This window comes from Gadus morhua, chromosome 15 (assembly GCF_902167405.1).
Source record: "Gadus morhua chromosome 15, gadMor3.0, whole genome shotgun sequence".
In the NCBI taxonomy this organism is placed as follows: Eukaryota; Metazoa; Chordata; class Actinopteri; order Gadiformes; family Gadidae; genus Gadus; species Gadus morhua.
Window position 1 is genome coordinate 2284497 of NC_044062.1, and position 17744 is coordinate 2302240.

Genomic DNA, 17744 nt, shown 5'->3' on the forward strand with positions numbered 1-17744 from the left:
CAATTTTACGCATACATTCCCAAACTATATTTTCGCCTCCCATGCCGGGAAAATATTTTAATACACACCATTTTATAAATATATATTTTAATTTAACAAAATACACACATTTTTTGCGTTGGAATATGTTATAGACAACATGCGCAGATAATGGACGTAAAAAACTACTGAGCACACCGGCTGTCAGTGTCATCATCCAAAATGGCAGCCACCGTAGGAAGACTGCTAAAGACCTCTGTAAGTGGATACGGTTTAATTAAGACTTGTTGTCCATGTTTGCTGTTAAAAAATGTATATATTTTACTGAAAAATAGGGTCAGTAGTTCGGTTTAATGCGACAACATTTTGAATGAATTATAGTCATGTCCAGGCGCTTTCTACGCACTTTAATTGGAGACGCGCATGACATGTCATATGCAATACCCTGCAAGTGTAGAAGTCATAGAGAAGTTTGTTTGTTAGATTCATTTAATGATATACTTTTGAATGGCAGTGGGAATCTATATCTCTTCAATGGGGAATTCAATTTCCAAAATTCAAAACAAGGATTTGTTAGTGAAATATGATCCGTGTGTGTAGGCAAGACTCGCAGCGGGAGGACTCTCCAGAACGGCCAACTGCACTGCCCTTCAAAGAGGCGGTTTCTCCACCAGTATGTACCATGTTCAGTCCAAGCCCAACTTCTTTGATGTTTTGATACATTTCTGCTCAAGAGGTTAAATTTAGGCCTAATAGTGTGTTATATATTTTGAATTTGGACTATTTAGAATTTGTTTAGAATTTGGTCCAATACATTTCATTGGTCTATTCACGGTATTTCTGTACACTTTCTGAACTTTGCTTCCAATGGGTTCTTTACTGACGAGCTAATTCAGATTTTGCACAGTAACCAGGAGGAACAAGAGCTGATGGTTGCAAAGGTTGGCTAAATGTTATCTTTAACTGACCATCTCAGGCACAGCCAGATTTGCTGCCGCGGTCACTCATCCGGCACCGGCCTTTAAAGGCACCGCCGTCCACAATGGAGAATTCAAGGAGATGAGCCTGGATGACTTCAAGGGCAAATACCTTGTCCTCTTCTTCTACCCACTGGATTTGTGAGTAGTAAGACTTTCCTCTCATAAATGCCCTCATCGCATCATTATAGATTATCTAATGTTACACAGTAAGTAGGTCTCACAATGCATATGACTATTTTTTTAACCAAATAATATTGAATTGCTTATTAAACAGGTCTTGTCTATGCTATGGTAATATGTATGACGCAGTGAGTCTTTGAATTCAAACTTCTCTTTATTCGACTTTGCAGCACCTTTGTATGCCCGACTGAGATCATTGCGTTCAGTGACAAAGCGAACGAGTTCCACGATGTCAACTGTGAAGTTGTGGGCGTCTCTGTGGACTCTCACTTCTCCCACCTGGCGTGGATGAACACTCCACGCAAGGTACGCTGACCCACTTAATATTCACTGAATAGATTGTACTTGTAGTGCCCTGTTGTAGTTATCATGAACAGCGTCATGGAGTTCCTTTAATCGGTTGTATACATTTATTTTTAGTTGGTCTCTTGTCTAACCCTTTCATCCCCATTAGGCTGGGGGGTTGGGTCACCTCCACATCCCTCTTCTTGCTGATCTGACCAAGCAGATTTCCCGGGATTACGGCGTCCTGCTGGAGGGTCCCGGTATCGCACTAAGGCATGTCCCTGCTCCAGCCTCATGACAGCGGGGTCGTTTGAGCTCACACAAATGTATTCATGCTGTTGTGAATGAACATTATCTTTATGTTCACACATTTTAACATACGTTTAAAAAAAAGAAATATATATATTATTCAAGTTTTGAGGAGGTAAAAGTGATCAGTTTATAGTTCTAGAAGTGGTCTGAAGGAGAACATAAATATATTACGATAAAAATGTTTCTTTCATATATTTTTTACTGACATTACTTTGTCAATGTCAAAGTGACACAGAAAGTGTCTATATATTTGATCCATGTCAATGTTAATGGTGGTTCTTCTGCGTTCCTCCAGGGGCCTGTTCCTCATCGACCCCCAGGGCGTGGTGAAGCACATGAGCGTGAACGACCTGCCCGTGGGCCGCTCTGTCGAGGAGACCCTCCGTCTGGTCAAGGCCTTCCAGTTCGTGGAGACCCACGGAGAAGTCTGCCCCGCCAGCTGGACTCCAGAGTCCCCAACGGTGAGCTCCATCATGAATAGATCCCCATCCAAGTCAATGTGGACGATACTCGCCCCCGTTACAACTTTGAGTAAAGCCTCTTCGTATCATGCTGGGTTACCATAAGCAATGCTGACAGGATTAACAATTCCTTGACACCGATTTAGTTTTACTTTTCTTTTGATTCATGTTTTCTTTCATGCTTGACTTCTTGAAATTGACCCAAAACATATATTGGTTACGTGATAATGCCCCATGATATGTCTTAACTCAAATCTCTCTACTTAATCCATGAGACGCCCAAACAAGTGAAACCGTTTCTCTTCCATTGCAGATCAAGCCAACCCCTGAAGGGTCAAAGGAGTACTTTGAGAAAGTCAACTAAATAAATGTGTCAAAAGCTTACTAAATTGGCATATCGTCCACATCAACAAAAACCATAATGTACCCTATCATAGATCAAGTGTCATTTGTCCTTATTTCATGCTCAGTTCAGTAATAAATATTTCAGTGTAATTTAGAGATGCCTCCTTCATTGACCATCATGCTACATAACAGTAACAAAGCCACTCTTACATAACCCCTGTACATAAACATGTTTATTTTGTTTTTACAGCAAGTTAATATGCAGATTTGAAATGTCTTAAAAGACATTGGTACACAACGAGGTGCCAAAAGAAATCAACTTAGTGAAGAGGGGGATGTTAAATAAAAAAAAAAAAAAAAAGGCATTATCAATTTTCATACATGTAAGGTACATACTGTATTTACAGTTGGGACGCATTTGAAACACTCTGCATCTGGTAATGAAAACATCAAGTGTACATTAATTTCACTCTGTACAATATGTTTACAGGAGGGAGACCGACTACTGCTCCCAGTCCTTTGGACATTCACGAAGATGTTTTTGGGTTAGGCAACGAAACGTGTGTGTGGGGCTTACCAGAGGTTTTAGAGTCTTCTTAAAGCTTATAAAATTATATGTAAAACACAGACAGAGGAGACGCCCTTTCTGCAGGCTTTTCCGAACCTCTTTATACAGTTCATCCTCAAATAACAAACCCCAAACGCATAGCTGTCTCCGGTTAGAGATGCTCAGAGCAAACCAAACAGCGCGGAACAAAGTAGAGTGATGAGCGCATCGTTAGGTGGAGACTTCATGCAATTTCAGGCAGGATGTAACAGAGCCACCAGCCCGACCCCAAGCACCAAACACTAAACTAAAAGAGAAACTGTCCAGAACAGAATGATTGGTTTAAAAAAAGAAAAGAAAAAAATGAAAACCCTGTCGTAAATCTGTACAACGAAAATACATTTGGGATCTACATCTAAAAAGGTACATTATGGTTATATACACTTTTCCCACCTATCCATATATTATCTTTACAAGTAGACTTCATTCAAACCCAAACACTAAGAAAACAGACTACGTAGGGGAAATGGAACTACGTCAAAACATCCATTTCAGACAATCTGCGTTGAAACGTACCTCAACTGTTGGGTCAGTTCAGCTTCTGTTTAATAATTTGTTTTGAGCAGGTGGAAAAAAAAAAAAAAAAAAACTACAGCAGGACTAAAAATAACTTCCCTCAAAAACGGTGAGATATTGAAACGGAGTATGCATTGTCAAAAGAACGTAAGGTGTGTTGGGACGGTTACGAGAGCTCCTTGAGGTTGGATGCATGGCGTTTCTCGGCTGTGGCTGTACCATCTTCTACCAACCTATGCATTTACTCCCCCGTCGTTTACGGTAAGAGCGTGAGGAGACCGAAAAAAACAATAGTAACCATATTCAGTGTGACTCAGTAATACAAAATAGCATCAAGTCCGAGCACAGACACAAACCTCCCTCTCCGATGTTCCAGTACAATAGAACAAAGGCTTTCGATACACTTAGGCCTCTTCACTGAAGAGAGCGAGACTAATCCATCAATAATAAAGATCTATGTTCTCAGGTCTCAGGAGGGACTGGAAGGAGCAATCACCACATCCGTAAACATCTGCCCCAACATTGGTTTCAAATCGTTTGATTAAAAACAGAACCAATGTTTCGCGTCTTGCCACGCATCCGCCCGTATTCACCCGTGTTGCGGCATTGAAACTCATTCTGGAAAGAAGACATTTGGGGAAAAGAAGACATTGTACAAAGTGAGATTACATGAAATCTCTTTGCAAAAAGAAAAGGGAGATAAAAAAAAAATAAAGAATGACTTGTGCCCGCCGCCTTGGTCAGGATGCCCGTGGTCAGATCTCCCGGTCCTAATCGATTTTCACGTTTGTGTAGATCTTCCTCACGAAGGCACTTGTTCCGACGTAGCCAACGGCACCTGCAGGAAGAGTGAAGCCTTTAAATCCAAGACCTTAACTGGACACCTCCCCAGCTGTACTCGGTCCGTTCCAATAGCCTCGTCCATGCCTATCATCTCAGCAGTTATCAAGCCCTTTAGCATTGGGGGTAACCTTAGATACTCCCGTGTCAAATCATTGACAGAAGTACAACAATATCCCTTCAACCTTTTGATAAACCCTGGATGGACCACAGAAATCCTTGTGATTCGAACACAGAGGGTCAAGGACTTGACTATTCCTGGAAAGTCCTTGAATGTCCCGAGCACTCACCACACATGATTCCCAGGGAGGTGCTGAACACCGCCATGTAGCCAAAGTAGAAGGAGGTCTGGAACAGCCCGTACATTCTGAAACAGCCAAAACAAATAGAAGATTAGGTCGTTTAGAATAGTATATAGGATTTTCCTTACGACTAAGCTCCCTGATGGTCAACGGGAAGTATTGCAACGACTAGTCGGTAACAAAGAAAAGGCCCAGAAATCGGTTCAAATTGAGCCACTTACAATCCAAGAGGCTTGTCAATGTTAAAGATTTCTATATAACAAACTTAAATGAGGCTGATAAGTAATCCATTTACATTATTGCAATGGGTTCTCATGCAGCAAATGGAATACGCGTCGCACCAGTCAAACTGTTAGGTAGGGGTACAACAGCTATGTGTTAGCAGTGAAACGGTGGACTGTGTCGAGTACCTCAGTGGGAGTGGTACTCGTTTGTACATCCATGGTCGTTTAGCTATAGGCCTATAATTAATAACAGGTATTTAAATGGGGCGTTGGAAAGACCGACTGATCGCGAACGCCAATGCACACGACTGCACTCACCATGTGGAGAGCGCAGTTTAGAATTATGAACCAGATTAGATTAAATCATTAAATTAATGATTCAATGTTTTGTGAAACTACACGTCTGTTTAGGCCTATTAAAAGCCTGGTCTAATTATACTAGTTTTAAAGTTTATAAAATCACATGTAAAATAAGAACAGTTTGTTCCCCTTCAGCAGGCTTTTCCGGTCCTCTAAGGTTAGTCCATAAAAAACAACAACTTGGTGTCTCAGGTTTAGAGATGCTCACAGAGAAGAAATTAAACAGAGCGGAACAAAGCAAAGTATGATGAGCAGCAGGTTAGCTGGTTAATAACAGCCTCCAATGTTAGCCGTTATATCCTGCCAGAAATGCCCCCCCCCCCCCCCAAGGGAAAAAACTGTCCAGAACGATTGATAAAAGTAGAAAGATTCTGTAAAAAACGAAAATACTGCATAAAAATACAAGAATCAAGAAACAAGAAACCTATCTGCATATTCATTGGAATAGTGCATTGCCACGATTTATACAAATCGGCAGAAGTGGTTTCTCAGAGAAAACAATTAAATCAACTTTTAACCAACGGCAATTTCTGCTATCGAGCAACGACTATTTTATCTACAGCAATCTCCAAGAAGATAAATTGAAATTGCCCGGGGAAGGGGTGGGGGGACGACTCACTTTGTTTTGAAGAAATAGTAGTAAAAGGAGTACATGTAAACATATACAGCGGTAGACGCTGCAGACAGGAAGCTGGTCCATTGCCTATGAAGAGAAACATGAATAATAATAATTAATCAGATGAGTTCTACAGGGGGCATGAAACAGCCCAACCAGGGATGGACTAGAGGCATTCCTGCGCATGTCATTTCCATTAGGCCTGCACAATTCCGGGAAAAATATGAATCACGATTTTTTTTTAGCTTAGAATTGATATCACGATTCTCTGCCAAGTTTATTTTCTCACGATATGTAATTTTTATTACACATAACCCCAGAAAAAAAAAATGGCAGTACCAAACATCGTTTTTTGGCACTTCTAGCACGTTGCGTTTCATATGGCCCTTTACAAATGATTAAAGTGCAGTATCAAAAACGGTGAAACTTAGAAATTAAAAAAAAGTAAATCAAATTAATTTAAACATTTAATCCACAGGGGTGTGAATCGAGATCACGATTTTATAGCGATTTATCGCGCAGGCCTGATTCCCATCGTTGGTAAACCAATCAGGCCAACGTATCGGCCGTGGCGGAGCCTCACCATCTGTAGTCCTCGGCGTTGAGCAGGAAGTATGTGCACACGATGGTGACGCAGACCGTCACGATGCACAGGATCACCAGAACCAGCATCATGAAGCCGTACACGTAGTAGATCTTGTAGGCCCAAAAAGATGTGAAGATAAAATACCTAGGGGGAAGGAATGGATGAGGCCGGCAGAGCACAGAGGAGTGAGGGGGATTTCATTACACAGACAAACGGACCCAAAGACACACACACAGTCTGCTTCACAGAGCACACACACAAGGCTTACATTTCAATGAAAATGGATCCGAACGGCAGGATTCCTCCAAGGCAGACTATGACCGCCGGCTCCATGAACCTAGGGGAGCACAGTGACACGAGTCACATCATTTGACTTTAAGACAACGAGAAAATAAATGAAAAGTACTTCAAGAGCATTTGGACAGATACTATTTGTATATACACGCATGTCTTAACACCAAACCAAAGACTAATACAGCCCAAGTCAACATCTACCATCTCAACCAGTGTCTGCCAAAGTTAAGCTAGGAGGCCCGTTAAAGGTATAATACTTTTGGTTGTTATATTGTCATTATCATTTCTTATTGCAACGTGACCGCCGATACCAGCACAATTTCCTTTTTACTACAAAGTTCAAACCTGTCCATAGTTCCGGTTTTACATATTACAGTGGAAGGAATGCTGGCTCGCCATGCAAAACTGGTATGAACACGCCTCGCTCTAGAATACCTTCTTCTATAGCCATTAAAGTGCACTGCATACCGCACATACAACAGAAATAACCCAAGGGGACGCCCTTCTCCCATCACGGCGGGAGGGTGCGTTGATGCCTCGGCTGCAGGTGGAGAGATGCTGCTTCACAGCCACACTACACCCAAGCCCCACTCACCACTTCTTCTCGGGGATGGGTCTGGGCACGGCGTTCACCCGGCAGGGGAAGTTAGGCTGGCCGGACAGATTCCTCCCCAGAATGGTTCCCACCAGGTTGAGCGGCAGGATGACGAAGAAGCAGATGCAACAGACGGCGACCTGGACAGAGAGAAGCAAAACAAGACGCGTTGCGTTCACGGCCGACACGGAGCTCCTGGGGGGGGGGGGGGGGGTGTTCCTGGAGGGAGGCCGGCGCCGGGTTTCTAACTCACAGAGGAGGGGAACTCACCATGGTGCCGAAGGGGATGGCTCTGGACGCGTGATAGTACATGGCGATGAAGTTGATGAAGAAGGCAGTGCCGCAGACCATAGCGGGGATGAGGAAAGCCCCGATAAACATCTGCTTGATCCATCTCCTGCCTGAGCAGACGGAAGTCAATAGCACACCGTTTGGTATAAAGGCCCACCAGAAGCACGAAATGGCCTAATTAATTAGAGAGCGGATGACTCGGTGAAACAGGAAGTAGTGAGAAGAGTTCAGGAAGAAGAGAGAAGGGTTTATGACTACCTCCTTGCTTTGCATACAGACTTCCCCCGAAGTAGCCGTTGACGGGAGAGGTTGCAGCGTACACGAAAATGGCTGTGCTCAGCATGGATCCTCTCCTGCAGAGAAACAGCCCATAAACGTCTCAGAGCGGGCGACTCGAGAACCCCACACGTCACGGCGATAGGACCAACGCTATGCATCCCCGAGCCCCTGGCCACTCACTCCGTGTACAGGTCCTCGATCATGGCCACGATGATGACGATGAAGGACACGGAGAAGATCTGGCAGCCGGAGCCGATCAGGGAGGAGAAGAGCATGGGGTGGCTGGAGGGCCGGAACACGTCCCCGTGGACCTGCTTCCAGCCGTACTCGTCGCCCAGGTCGCGGTCCTGGAACCAGGCGGAGCACAACATTAAGAACAGCAGTGCCCTCACGTCTGAGCTGATGGGGCCTGGTTACGAGTGGACGACTGCTACAAAACAGGCTGCACATGAAGCAAACTGAGACTACGGCAGGGCATGGACAACGCGCTGAAGCCCTTTCAAGGGCTGCCGAGTTTCCATGGGGAAGCATGGATGGTTCATTTGTAATGCTTAACTGTCGTCAGTCACTCAGGGAGAAGAAAGACTCAAGACAGTGCCAGTGTTCTGTCCCATGCTTGGCCAGTGACAAAGCATGGGCAAAGCGTGAGTGTGCTTGTGGGCGTGTCTTATTTTCCCTCTATCTTCCCAGGTCACGGCCCTCCTTTGTTCCTTATTGGGCGGCCAGACCACCAATCCAAATCAGCTACGTTATGAAAACTCCACATCCCAGGAAGTCTCTCTGGACTTTGTTTGCCTAAGCTACGTGTCGAAGGCTGCAGCTAAAGTGATTGTCTGTTTAGCCGTGTGCTACCGGCTCTCCATGTTGTCCTCCCAGGGAAGGGCCCTAGGTAGGCTGACGGTACCCTTTACACCGCCCACACACGTAGATAAAACCCTCGTCTAGAACACTACATGGGATACCTTCAGTGTACTATTGCTAGCTAGTCTAGTCAGTAATACTTTGTTCGTTAGGCCGTGCGCTTCAGTAGTAGTTTTGTCGAGTTGCTTTTATTTTTTCCCTTCTCTCATTTGGGGTCCAACTACATTATTAATAGAAAAACAAAGGGGAAGGGAATTCCCTTTAAGGATATTGTCCTGGAATCAAACTTTAACACAAGACAAACAGATCAATGAATATCTGCAACAGATGTACCAAAAACCATGAAGTACTTCCTTACTGTAATCTAGCAATTACTCCAAGTGCCTTTGAGTGCCTAAGATTAATGTGGAATATTAAACCAAAGCATTTCGTGTTGGAATTGACATATTACTGCATTAAAAATATGAATTTAAAAAGCGCAAACTGACAAGTATGTTTACCATGTCATCCATTTCCTCTTCTTTGCTGTATCTGGCGTAATCCTTCCGCAGCGTTCTCATCAGAATCATGGACACCAAGCCCACCAGGAAGATGACCATCATGAAGGAGTTGAAGATGGAGAACCAGTGAATCTGAAAGCAGAGCAACCACCTCAATCTCCATTCACTAAATCGTATCACACATGCAAAACTAGATGCAAAATTGGCAACATTTTATTTTATCGCTAAAGTAGGTTCAGTGCATTCATTCATAGAGTGCTGGGGAGAATTCTGTTGGAGAAAACAGTAATAGGGCGGAAAACAAACCACATTCTTACAGAAAAAGCAGACTGTCTGGTAGTCAAATGTAGTCTTATTTTGAAGAAATGCCCAATAACGCTGCAATAACAAAAGACCACTTACTCTGTGCTGAAAGAAGGAAGGATCAAGGTACTTGTCGAACCGGTCTTCAAACTTAACGTCCGACTTCTTCCACTTGACCTGCAATGGGTTCAACAATCAGCAATGTTCTGCCTTGCACTTCTATGGTCATTAAGCTTAATTGCCTAGCTAGCAATTTGAATCTAGCCATTTGTCTTTTTTATACCGTAACAAAACCTATGGTGGCATACCAGTGCGGAATAATCGGGAGCAAAAATGACTCTGCGCGTTGCGCACTTTCGCTGCACTCACGGGCAGTACTTCTCTGCTTCGGGGAGCGATTAATGAGGCCCCTGTCCGTACAACTGTTGTTTAAACTCTTGAGAAGGGATGCACCGAAATGAAAATTCTTGGCCGAAACCGAACATACTGAAACAGTTTGCCGAAGGCCGAAACCGAATTCCGAATGTGGCTTTTACTGTTTTTCATTCATTTTGCTTTAATTTTTCACCATTGCATAAATCAAACAATTAAATGTCCTTTATAAACTTTTTTGTCTTGCTTTTCTATAAAAAAAAAAATCAATTACAAATCTGATACAAAATATTGAATCAATACTGAACGTTTTCTAACATTCCAGCAGACATTATAGCAAGAATTTAAGAACAATGTACCTTTAAATAAATGAGTAAAACTTATTTTTATTTTTTATTTAAAAAAAATAAAATAAAAATGTTCGGTGTATTATGTTTAGCCTTTTTACTCCTTCGGCCGAAACCGAACATTATGTTTTGGGCAATTTTCGGCCGAACATGTTCGGTGGCCGAGTATTCGGTGCATCCCTACTCTTGAGTGTTTTCTTGCACACTCTTGATATTTATTCTGCTTGCGCATCCGTTTTCCTTTTGAAACTTAGAAGGCAGATCCAGCTATGGCCGGTGTGTACCTAAATTGATTGGTTACACGTTGCTGTATACGTCAAAGCACCGCTCGGATTCCTTGGAAGACTTCTTAGGGAGTATATAAAATATTAAACAGACCAGGAAATAAACGTTAAAAATACTGAGTTAAGAGTAATTTGCCATAATTAATCAAATTATAAAAGGAAACTACATGAATTGTAAGCATTGCATCGCTGTAGTTAGTGTAACGCAGTTATTAATGTGATGATAATATATGATCGCCTAATGAAAACTATAACAATTCGTTGGGTCGCGCGATTAATACGTCACTCGTAGGCGCGGCACTGTTTACAGCCAGCCGCCGACAGGTTGGTTCACGGTTCATGCACGCCGATAGCGAGCTTTAGTGAGAGCGACCACAGCTTGTATTTTGGTCATATCTTAACACTGGACTGTAGGCCTATATAAAAGTGTTGTACCTTCACTGTCTTTGGGTTAAAAAAACTCCTTCAACACAGTATCCGTCTAGTCCAACAAAAAACTCTGTCAGCTGCTGCTGCTGCAGACGTTGTGCAGACGGGCTCGGAGTCGGCACTGCGTGCATCAACAGTCACTCAAAGCAGCGGTAGTAATCACACAACCGGACGGTGTAGAAAGTCCCATCAGTTAAAAATAGTAATCCAGTTTTTAAATCCAAGTTAAAATCGGCATGATGTAGAGCTAGTTAGCTTAAAAAAATGTAGCAAACAGTGTCAAATGTGATGGGTTCAGGTCGGCTCAGTAATGTGATTGATGTGTTCAAATGCAACATAAAAAAAATGAAATTTGAGATTTTGGCGAAAACTTGTTTTCCCAGCTGAATAAAATAGATAGTAAAGATGGAATTATGACCAGTTTAAGGTCCTATCTTGAGCTATGATCATCTTATCAGCAATTAAAGCAATAATACAAGTTCTATTTCAACAAAATAATGGATAAGTACCAAAAGGGGCATCAATAAAGACTTCGATCCTTAAGGAGTCTCGAAAATGGTATCAATATCAATAAAAATTAACGATCTGAGAGAAATTAAGATGATTTAATTTATTTTTAACCGTTAGTATTTACCGGTTAAAGATCTTATCGGTTAAACGGTTAACCATGGACATCCCTTATATCCCTGTGTACATATAAATGTATATCATACATTGTATGTTGTTTTTGTGTCATCCCAGTTATGCTTTTTTATCATTTAACATTACTTTTAATAGTTCCAGGACGTTGGAGCAATAACCTGGTGTTTTGACACTTCAGTCTGCACTGTGAATTTGAAGTAATGTTCAGTTTTTGAATAAAGATGCGGCAATTACAAATGTTTCTGTTTTTATCCGATTCATTGATCAATCGAAAAAATAATCGACCGATTAAATCGATTATTAAAATAACCGTTAGTTGCAGCCCTACTTCCACAGCCATTTCTTGGGATTCAGAGAAGGCAAGTCGACTTGTCTACGCACTGTTCTGCGCACGGGAAAAGTCAATTTTACTTGTGATTTTCTACAGTGGCATGCCGCCGTTAAAACACAACATTAAAACACTATTTTGTAAGGTGGTTTACCATTGTCAATCCCATAGGAATGAATAGTATTCAGTACTCACAGAATAGGACATAGCGATTCTCGTGTTGGGCACCAGCTTGACTTTGCCTTCACTGGTCAGGTTGACGTCAACAATCCGGTTCCCATTAAAGCCGATCTCCAGCTTCTTGTACGTCCACAGGTAATGGTCCTCTCCATTTTCATCGGCCTCACCAACAATACCTGATCAACGACACACAGATCATGCTTTTAAAATGCCAGAGGTAATGGGGTCATTGGTTGCAAGCAATACCATTCCTGTTTGGTAGGTGTTAGGATGTTATGTGAATCTGTGGACTGGCCATGGAATCAGTAATAAATTGATTTTCATTTTTCATACACCTTCAGGTATGTTGCTCTGCTATTAGACATTGCAGAAAGGAAAACTTAAGTCTACTCCCTACATTATTTTCAGCACTTGTGGTATTAAAGCCACCATAAATACAAGAAACCGGATACAGGGTTGAAGTCCATATTTAGTTATTCTGAATAAACAGATTTACGTTGTGTTTGACGTGTGTAGCGAGTTATATAAGAGCTCTCGCCCCACCCTTTGTTCAAATTACAATCAGGTAACAGTTGCACTGTTTGATTTACTCTGGGATGGGCCGAAAAGAAAGGCATATGACAAGCCATGTGAACTTTTAACTGTCACAGCTTATTATGTTACTATTATACAGCACTAAGCACAATTCTTATAAAAATCTAACTTATCTCAAGAATTTACACTGCAAAATTAACCAGCTTTGGCTCCTATCTCAACTTACAGTAAACTATTCAAGCACGGAGCTAATTGGCACGATATACAATGAATGAAAACTGGTTCTTCCTTTGGCATCAGGTTAAACAAGTGTTCTAGGAGGCATGAGGTGTCAAACGGATACAAGTTTCCTGCTTCTAGTTAAACAAGTATATAAAAGATGCAAACTAATTGATAGTACATACTGTAAATTTAGTGCATGCAAGCTTTCCTTTCGAATGATTCACAGATGCAGGCATACAAAAACCCTGTTAATAAATCGCTCCAAGCTCCAATCAAAGCTTTGAGCGATTAATGAACTACCAATACTGTCTGAGCAATAAGTATTACTTACCCCAGATGGGAAGGTCATCGATGTACATCTGGTACCAGTAGTGATTGTTTATGGCGTAAACAAAGGCATCCCTTTTGGCTTTGTCCAGCTCAATGTCACAGTATGAGGTTTGCATGACTTCATCTAAAAAAAGAAGAGAGCACCAAATCAACGTTGAGATCCTTCAAATTTAGAAATGTGGCCAAGTGTTCCAGTTAACAGTTAAATACCTTTGAACTTTATGTCTAGTCCGCTGAACTCCAGCTCCACTCCTTGCAAAGCTTCTCCAAGAGTCTCGTGGTAATGACTGATGGTCTTCTTGGTGCCCACACAGAAGGGCAAGGAGAAGTACTTGTACGTCTCTTGTCGGTTATGGTAAGGCCCCACCGTATTCATCCATAACACCACCTCCTCCTTGTCTACGTACTGTAGAAAGAAATGGCATTTGATCACTTTGCTGTTGGTTATGGCTGAATAACCAAAGAGTTTAACCAATAATAAATGTTCTATAAAAATGTTGTTGTGCCATATGATAAACACTTCAGGGATTAAGCGCAACCTAGAGATCAGGGCGAACTATTGGAGACAGCTGAGAGCTTGGTTAACATCCGTTGCGTTGTTTATTTCAATATATATTTATTTGGTAGGTTTAGAAAAGAAATAATATACTTCGTAGACTTGTGTAAATCGTTCCCTAGTTCAGTCCACAATCAAATGGATAAAATAAAAATAGCCATAGTAAGCGACATCTGAAAGCAACGCATGGAATGAGATTTATGCGACATGAAACAAGCTTCTCCATAAGCATCAGTTGCAGAAAGCATTTCACAAGTTAAACGGTGGAAGACCAGACTTTTTTCAAGAAAGAATCACCACGAAAAGGCCCTGAACCGGCTTGAGAACAGGAAACAGAGTTCGTTCACACATGCACCACACCATAGGATACCAATGCCATTAGAAAGGCAACCAAATGATTAACCCTATTTAAATGTCAAACGTAAATGCAGTTTATCTGCAAAACTGGGCTCGGGTCTGCAGCTTCCGAACTGACTGGGGGTCGCTAGCTGGCTAGGGTTAGCTAGCTAGCACTAGCAAGCAGAAAGATGTCCGCTATGTAGCGATGAAATGTTAATGCGAGCATTAAACAGTCAGAATACAGACCACCAAAACCCCAGGCTGCCAAAAGAGTTAATGAGTTGTCACCAGTTTAACATCGTTATTGTTGATTGTCGCTCGCTATGCAGGCTAATGTTAGCGTGTCTCACACTAAGCAGACACGTCCATTATTTCCAATACAAGCAGGGCTGCTCTTTCCCTCCGGCCTCACAGACGTCTTACCGTATGCTCGTGTTCATCTGCCCCCACAGATAATAGTGAACACTCTACTACGAAAAGCACCGCCACTGCAATCTTCCACCTGGAAGACCCCATTATTTTCGGCAAAAGAATAGCGAAAAGACAGGGATGTTAGCTTTGCACGGCTATCCCACCTCCTTCCTGGTTGTATGACAGAAGCGATTTTTTAAGGGACGCTGTCGTACGCATATGGCGTAAAGGAACCCGTGCGCATTCATCGCACAGGAGTGTGATTGACTCGGGGACGTCACGTGGAGCCGTCCCTCCACTCACGTTCAGCAGCGTTGGCTGCAGCGATGATTAACACAACCGCTTCCACATCGTCCGCAACCTTCAGCCACGTCATCCGATTGCCAAGAGAGGAGCTGCGCCTTCACCTTTGACAGGGGAATTCATGGGATACATTATCCTCATAACGTTGAATTGTGCTTGTAAAAGTACATTTATCTAAAATAAATTGAAAGAAGACCGTTTAACTCCAACATCTGTGCTGCGCAGTTGTGGAGATCTGTGTTTTAGTTGTAGACTGAATGTGTTGTTTATCTTACTCAAATAGTCAATACTAATCGAATAATGATCACTGACACATATAGGCTATATATATATATATATATATATATATATATATAGCCAGTTATTTGAAGTAAGCATACACTCCAATCACATTATGACTTGCTTATAAATATTTTGAGGACAATGTTTTTCTAAAAAAGTGAACAATGGGTTTTATTTTATTTATTGTTAAATTATATATATATATATATATATATATATAGTTAAATTATGTATATATAATACGTAATCGATATCATATAGGCCTATTGTTTTCAAAGTCTACCAGATAAATCTATCTGAAATGTAGAATAAGTGCTTTAGTTTCATGGCAATAGGAGCAAGGATTTAGCCTTTTTCTTAATACAACAACAATTTAACAACTATTGTATGATCCTCATAAAGTAGAATAGTGCTTGTAAAAGTACATTGAGTTAATTTAAATACGGTTAAACAGTTCAAAATGTAACATCATGAAATGTTAAAAATGAAATAGTTTATACTTTTTTGGTAAAAAATAAATAAATTATACTCTCACAACTGATAAATAATAATTTTAAAGATTAGATTTATCATAAGTCATCGGGCATAATTACTTAATATGTTTTCTGTATTCTTGTCTGACATTATAACCAGGTATGTCTATGTTCATTACACCCAAATCTCCAGTAGAGGGAAACAAACACTGCTTTATTTTTGGATTATTTGACCGTGGTGGAAACATATTCATTATCACTATATCATTATTAACATTAGATTTAATGTTGACCTCCATTGTTCCCGGAATCCGAGGCCTTTCTTGAGATCTTTACAAAGCAAGCATGGCTTCAGTTAGTGTACACAAATAGGGTCATTGTTATCGTCCACAGATCGATGTAATTAAGTTGTGTAGTGCAAATCAAATCACAGGCTACCTTGCTCCATTAATCTGACAGCTGGGTTTTTCAGCCACTCTTCAAGGGGAGAGGAAATGTAATAAATTATTCCCCGGGAGATAACCGCGGAATAATTATTGTAATGAGACGTCTTGGAACAATTTAATTTGGAAACATTAAAAAAATGGCAAAAGATATGGCAATGCCCTCTTTCTTTTTTCTAAAAGATTGTGCCTCATCGTACGGTACAACGTTGATTGCATTCCCTGCTTGAGTACCAGCTTCTAGTTATTTCTTACCCAGTTCTGAGATTGTGTCCCAGATGACAACAGCCTGAGCCTGCTTTGAGCCGACGGTAACGCCAGGCAGCGTCCGTGGTCAAGCCTCCCGCCGTTGGCTCTCCCTTATTAGTTCCAACAAAACATAACCCGTGAAACAACAACAATGAACCTGCTAGATTGTCCGATTTGTATTCAAACTTGTTTTGCTCTTTTCAGAATAGAACAAACTGATCCAGAGAAAAACAAATCCCAAGTATATTGGGCCATGGTTGGAGGACTAATATTCTCTCTAGGCCTAATTAAGAACCTAAATCTTAACTTAACAAAACAGCACAATCTTCAATATACAACCTATTGTTATTTTTCCCCCATCTTATATTAGATGATTGAATACGATCCCATAGTAATGGGAGTGTAAACCAACCTCTGTAATCCATTGACAAGACACTGTCAATGATTCAACTCAGTTGACAGATAAGCCATGCTAATTATTTTGGTATTTTTGATCTTTTATATTTTTATAAAAACACTATTTTGCGATGATGGCGACACACGTTCACAAGTCCCAGGCGATTCTGGGCTGCCATGTTTTATATATCAGTCAGATATACATCCGTATGTATAACATAAATATTCCTATACAGATTTTGATTTAACACATTTAATAGTAACGTCTGTGTTCTACCAAGATATGAATGAAAACTGGATTTCCATCGTTCAGGGATCTATGGCACCATGCAGAATCCTTCTCTTGAGCCCTTCCCCATTTATTCCTTTGGACAGTGTGCCCTAAGGAGCAATGGTAGTAATAATAATACCACAGAGCCTGCAAATAGAACTTATCTTTTCAATCCTTACTTGAAATGGTGGGAGCATGTTCCATTCGGCCATGGACTTGGGAACACACGATGAGCTAAGGGAGATTTATTCCTCAGTGGTGAGGTGCATGTTGAAGGTGTGTGGAGTACCGATGAGGACCCAGACGCCCAGAATAATCCATCTCATTTCAACTCGTTTTGGTGGGATTTGTCGACTCGTCTGTTGATCCCGAAGGCCAATTCACCGCAGAATCATTCAAATGATAAACAAATGGCAGAGCCCACTTTCTGATCACCATGGGATGGTGTCTCAAGCACACACGTTTGACTGAATTTCCTGCTAGACTAGCAGGAATGGAGTTTAAGGCCCAATCCCATTTCTACCCCTTACCCTCCCCCCTCCCCCTTGTTTTGAAGGGGTAAGGGGTGGAAATGGGATTGGGCCTAATTCTACTCTCAAGAATTGTAAGTGTAGTCAGAATTGTTTGAACTATAGCT

General features: G+C 41.4%; 2 protein-coding genes across 3 annotated transcripts; one reads left to right on the top strand and one right to left on the bottom strand.

Moving 5' to 3' along the window:
* The first annotated feature begins 116 nt into the window (after nucleotides 1-116).
* prdx3 (peroxiredoxin 3) lies at nucleotides 117-2696 on the top strand. The gene is made up of 7 exons (XM_030379484.1): nucleotides 117-237; nucleotides 580-652; nucleotides 956-1097; nucleotides 1310-1445; nucleotides 1594-1697; nucleotides 2032-2197; nucleotides 2511-2696. Exons 1-7 carry the CDS (start codon nucleotides 202-204, stop codon nucleotides 2559-2561), a joined length of 708 nt encoding a protein of 235 aa, XP_030235344.1. The 5' UTR covers nucleotides 117-201; the 3' UTR covers nucleotides 2562-2696.
* A 61-nt stretch (nucleotides 2697-2757) lies between these two features.
* Nucleotides 2758-14962, bottom strand: tm9sf3 (transmembrane 9 superfamily member 3). Of its 2 annotated transcripts, none has more exons than XM_030379440.1 (15): nucleotides 14703-14962; nucleotides 13595-13790; nucleotides 13386-13508; nucleotides 12314-12474; nucleotides 9816-9893; nucleotides 9414-9545; nucleotides 8233-8399; nucleotides 8032-8126; nucleotides 7753-7883; nucleotides 7483-7622; nucleotides 6862-6930; nucleotides 6591-6737; nucleotides 6011-6094; nucleotides 4796-4872; nucleotides 2758-4503 (listed from the first exon to the last, which is right to left on the bottom strand). In XM_030379440.1, the coding sequence occupies exons 1-15, from the start codon at nucleotides 14793-14795 to the stop codon at nucleotides 4436-4438; spliced, it is 1761 nt and encodes a 586-aa protein (XP_030235300.1). In that variant the 5' UTR covers nucleotides 14796-14962; the 3' UTR covers nucleotides 2758-4435. The 2 variants fall into 2 exon arrangements, with proteins under 2 accessions (XP_030235300.1, XP_030235298.1); XM_030379438.1 differs by having other exon boundaries at nucleotides 2761-4503; nucleotides 9402-9545; nucleotides 14703-14954.
* Nucleotides 14963-17744: the final 2782 nt, after the last annotated feature.